The sequence below is a fragment of the Saccostrea cucullata genome, unplaced genomic scaffold (assembly GCF_032062105.1).
Source record: "Saccostrea cucullata isolate Sc308-1 unplaced genomic scaffold, CSIRO_AGI_Scuc_v1 ctg4832, whole genome shotgun sequence".
Taxonomy (NCBI): domain Eukaryota; kingdom Metazoa; phylum Mollusca; class Bivalvia; order Ostreida; family Ostreidae; genus Saccostrea; species Saccostrea cuccullata.
Window position 1 is genome coordinate 37,578 of NW_026930437.1, and position 4,767 is coordinate 42,344.

The following is a 4,767-nucleotide window of genomic DNA, read 5'->3' on the forward strand; positions in this document are numbered from 1 at the left end:
GTTATGCATATTTCTAAAAATAAACTGTTATGTTGTAAAATTCCCGATTACGTCAAAGAATGAATTAAGCTACATAACATTTATTTGTAAACCAAAGGTGTGGTAAAATCGGTAAGATCAGAAAAGCCCTTCCTATTTTTTTTTAAACTCACTTCTTTTCATTTACATAGCATGCATCCATTTAACCATATACTAGTATATATTTCCTGCGTAGAAAATGTTAAATCTCTCTTAAGGATATTTTTTTTTATTTCAGTGAGAATAAAACCAGGTAATCAAGAGATGACCGCGTTTGAACGCTAGCTTAAAACGTCTCAACATCATGTTCTTTGCGTATATACACGGGGCAAATTAACTTTGGAAAGAATACATGTTACTACCCATTAGAATATTCGACAAAAATAACGTTATTTTTTCAGCATTTTACTTTAGTTAGTATTATAGATTAAAATATAACTTAATTTAATTAAATTCATTTACTTAGATATATATTGATGTGCACCAGCACAAAATTTGCCATACATTAATTTGTGATGACAATGGTCTATTTATACTTTATTTTTGTTTTTATTAGAATAGGCATTTTGTTTTGGAATAAAACATTTAACACATTCTCTGAGCTTTGCTAATCCATTTACCAGATCTGCGGTTCGCCCTTTAGCATCATGAACGCACCAGTCTGAATTAATCAACTACAATCCTTATAGTGTCTATATTTAGATATGACTGTTCTCATTACCCCGCAGTGTGTTGAAATGACTATTTCTGCATGTCCCTATCCGGATTCCATTTCAGACACATATTTGACAAAAAAATTACTTGACCTTATCAATGACCAGATGATAAGTTTTGAACAGTTGTTGATATGGCTTTCATAATTCACATGAGTATTCATTGTTTTAAAATCTTTTCATAGGTATAATGATTTTGACATTGGAGTTTGACCCACTCTTAAAATGTTTAAACTTGGCAATAACTCTTGAACAGTGGGTACTAGGATTCTCATATTTCACAGATGTAATACTTGTGAGAATATCTAAATTTGGATACCAATAATTTTGCCTTTTGACCTCAAAGTATAGTCTACTTTTTTCAATTTTTCATGTTTTAGAACAGTTTGTGCAAGGACTGACTACCACTCATTTTGACCCTTTGACCTTGGTCAAACTTTTGTCATCATGTTTAAATGATCTGTGCTTGGGCTTTCATGTTTCGTAGCTATATTCATTAAAACAAGCCCTTCCTTTTGGTGACATATTTTATCTCATGACCTTAACCTTGGACTTTGACTTGTATTTGAGAAACTTTGACTTTAACAACATGAACAATAAGCTGTCATACGGGATGTCAGTGTTTCACAAACACATTTTGTTTTCCATGTACCTCAAATGATGGAATTACCTATATATTATTTATTTTAAATAAGTCTCCATTACATTTTGACTTTCACATTTTGCTCAGATACTTTTTATGATTGATTGATTGATTGTATGTTGTTTAACGTCCCACTCGAGAATTTTTCACTCATGTGGAGACGTCACCGTATGCTGGTGAATGGCTTCCAATTTACTGCTATGTGTCGATACTTAAATTGATATGCCAATATATCATTATATTCTATTGTATACAGCAGTTTATACTTTAAGATATTCTGGTTTTTAACATTAATTTTTTTTACATTAAATGTGACGGGCTGTCCTTAAATGTGAAACATGTACTTTGGTGAAATTTTTATAAGCAGAAACTCGAAAAGAAGATAGACAAACTCCTCTACCTGTGTCCAGAGAAAAGCTGTTTGTATTTCTTGAATAAACGTTTTTCGACGCAATAAAAAATGATCCCCTGACCCCTGCCATGCAATTATGACATATATGATAACTATCTGATTAGCCTAGCTATAAAAAAGGGGGGGGGTGTTAGATATAAAAAATGATTGATTCAAGTAAATTCACTTAAATATAAAAACCTTTACCACTAATGAATACACAAGGGAAACTTAAAAACTTTAAAATATACGAAAAATAATATAATTATATAATGATAACATTTCAATTCTTTATTTCCTTATGCCAAATGGCACATCAGACAGATATACATGTACATTGTATTATAAACAAGGTATACATATATTCAGATCTTTCAATTGTATAATAAATGTTTACATATATATAACATCTTAACACTAAATATTAAATATTTTCTTAAACATTAAAATATATCAAAACATTATGCCCAATGGAGCGAAAAGCACAAGCACGATCCGGGCTGGGTTGGCATTCTTCAAGCTCACGGCTGGATATCTTAATCCGTATCAGAAAGTTTTTTGATTTTTTGTTAAATCTCTAGGCTGTCGGCATTCTTCTATATAGCTCATACAGTGTATATGGATATCTCAATCCGTGGCAGAAAGTTTTTGATATTTTTGAATCTCTAGGCTGTCTGGCGTCCAATGCAACGGTTGAAAGTATACAACAGTCTTTGTAATAGTGTAGGCTGGAATTTAAAATGAAAAAATTATATCAATATTCAATGGCATATAAATACACAGTGTGCTGAGATATCTTTATAATGACGGCATAAAAACAAATAATGCTTCAACAATGAATTCTTTACCTTTCGTGGGGTAATTTTTACATCAGCCGCATCTGTGAACGCTTCTATTATATTTTTTCTTATTAGCCTGCTTGCCTGAATGATAGAAATATAAGACAATACTGTGGAATGTGATTCAATTACATCACTAATACCATCATTAATAAGTTCTTTTATTTTTTAATTATGTAGCTTATATGTTGTTTTTTTTTTTAAATGATTTTTTATATTAATCTTTACATAAAATCTTTTGACTCTAACAAATTAGAATTATTGACCATCTTTTCGATCAATACTCCGGAATCTTGCATGAACAGATATAATATTTGATAAAACGTATAAAATGCTTTTGACCTTTTCTTAATGATACAAAATTTCATTTAAAAAAAATTACATGCAATATTAAATAATGAAAGATTTGTCAAAGCAAAACCAAAAGAAACAAACAAAATTCAGTAATTCGAATTTACAAACATAAACATAATTTTATGACAAAAAGCATGAAAATTTCAATACAAAACTTACTGATAATTAATTCCTGATTAATTAAAATGAATTCCGTCTTAAATTTTAGTACTATTTTTGTGATACCTATGCAATATTCAGCTGATTTTAAACTATAACATATATACTAGTAATATTTCAGTAAATCTAACTCCAGTAAATCAAATCATTTTATATTTTGAAAATATAAATAATATTATTTTTATGACATTAATTTTGAAATTCTCCTGAATGACCTTGACTTAATGTCAGATGTAGGTCATGACGTATTTTTTTGTCAGGTCTGAGCTTACAATATATTTCTATTACATGTAGAAAGTTAAAGATCTGGTATGACACAAATTATGGACTTTTTGAAAACCAATGTCTAAAAAATACTTAGATAAAAACATCTTGAGTTAGAGGCATCATTTATAACGGCTTACCTTCTTTTTCACACCTGGACCGAGGGAGACGTCACTATCCATTCTATCAAGGAGAGTTTTCTGTAAAATTATATATTTTTTATAATTAATAATTCAAACAAATTAGTCGGTGTTGCCTGGTTCCCTATTCCTGTTATTTCCCGCCTTCACATGTACATCTATAAACAAGGGAACCAGGTAAACTGTTTCGTTTGGAGGGGACAACCCCACCCCCCAAAAATACATTTTACTTTAAGTGTGTGGTGTCATATTACTATGTTCAAACAATCAATAAATTCAATAAAGTATGACAATTCCTTAAATTGTTAAATATTTTATAAGTTTCTTAAAAGATGCAATTTATGCTTCTGAAATACAAATTAGTTATCAATAAATTAAATAATCTAAAAATTCATACCGAATCTCCTATGTAAATATTCTTGCAGTATGCCTTTACCTCTTGATCAGGGTCATCTTCATTCTTGAATACAATTTTACTAATTAGAAACCTAATGTACTTGATGCAATTTAATCATTTGAACAATCTGTTCCATATTTTTCACATATAAAATATACACATGCATACTCACATATTTTGTGGTAACTTTTTTTTCATTTGGTGGAAATAAAATCATTTTCGTTACCGGTTAGGAAATTTATTTTGTGACAACCAATTCTACTAGCATGACAATGAAATGCTTATGTGACCTTTTCTTATCGAAGGTTCGTCTGTCGTAAAATTTTAACTTTTTTTTTTCAGGAACCACTGGTACAAAGCATTCTTATTGATGAACGGTTCACATGAACGGTAGATATGAAGGTTGGCGCCATATGGGTCGCAACGGATTTACATACAGAAATATCGAATTAGAGAGGGGAATAGGTATTCAAAGTTTAACATGCCCGAAGGGAACATAAAGAAATGCGGTTCAGTGGTGGATTTAAGGGGGCGGACCAGTCCCCCCTCTAAAATTGTCAAAGTTAGCGTAAATCATAGTTTCGTCGAGAAAATGTAACGAAAAAACTGTCTACTCGGTAGACCTCATTTTTACCCTACAAAATCTCTAGAATCAAGGAGCCCTGGACCCACTGGGGCCTCAAGGCGACCCCCAAACCCCTGCCTACTTTTGGCGGCCCCTCTAACTTCAATTCCTGGATCCGCGCCTGCGGTTTTATTTTCTCTTCAAGTGCAAATTAGGCAATCCAAGTATTAGATGCCCGAAAAAAAAAATACTAGTATACTAATGAATGAATTCGTTTAAAAATC

The 4,767-nt window shown here is 31.1% G+C and overlaps 1 protein-coding gene across 2 annotated transcripts; it reads right to left on the minus strand.

The window, feature by feature from the left end:
• Positions 1–2,066: 2,066 nt before the first annotated feature.
• Positions 2,067–4,218, minus strand: LOC134228586 (uncharacterized). 2 transcript variants are annotated; one of them, XR_009984029.1, is made up of 5 exons: positions 3,919–4,218; positions 3,522–3,581; positions 3,118–3,183; positions 2,614–2,688; positions 2,067–2,493 (listed from the first exon to the last, which is right to left on the minus strand). XR_009984029.1 is itself a non-coding variant. In XM_062710251.1 (5 exons), the coding sequence occupies exons 1-5, from the start codon at positions 4,133–4,135 to the stop codon at positions 2,431–2,433; spliced, it is 306 nt and encodes a 101-aa protein (XP_062566235.1). In that variant the 5' UTR covers positions 4,136–4,218; the 3' UTR covers positions 2,067–2,430. The 2 variants fall into 2 exon arrangements, 1 of the variants encoding a protein (XP_062566235.1); XM_062710251.1 differs by lacking the exon at positions 3,118–3,183 and having other exon boundaries at positions 3,919–3,981; positions 4,091–4,218.
• Positions 4,219–4,767: the final 549 nt, after the last annotated feature.

What these genes read in the sequence shown, in the direction of transcription:
- LOC134228586 (XM_062710251.1), bottom strand. Translation starts at nt 4,135, where the DNA reads ATGATTTTATTTCCACCAAATGAAAAAAAAGTTACCACAAAATAT. An exon ending in ATATTTACATAGGAGATTCG is followed by an intron (nt 3,582 to 3,918) that starts GTATGAATTTTT and finishes ATAATTTTACAG; the next exon opens with AAAACTCTCCTTGATAGAAT. An exon ending in GTCCAGGTGTGAAAAAGAAG is followed by an intron (nt 2,689 to 3,521) that starts GTAAGCCGTTAT and finishes TCTATCATTCAG; the next exon opens with GCAAGCAGGCTAATAAGAAA.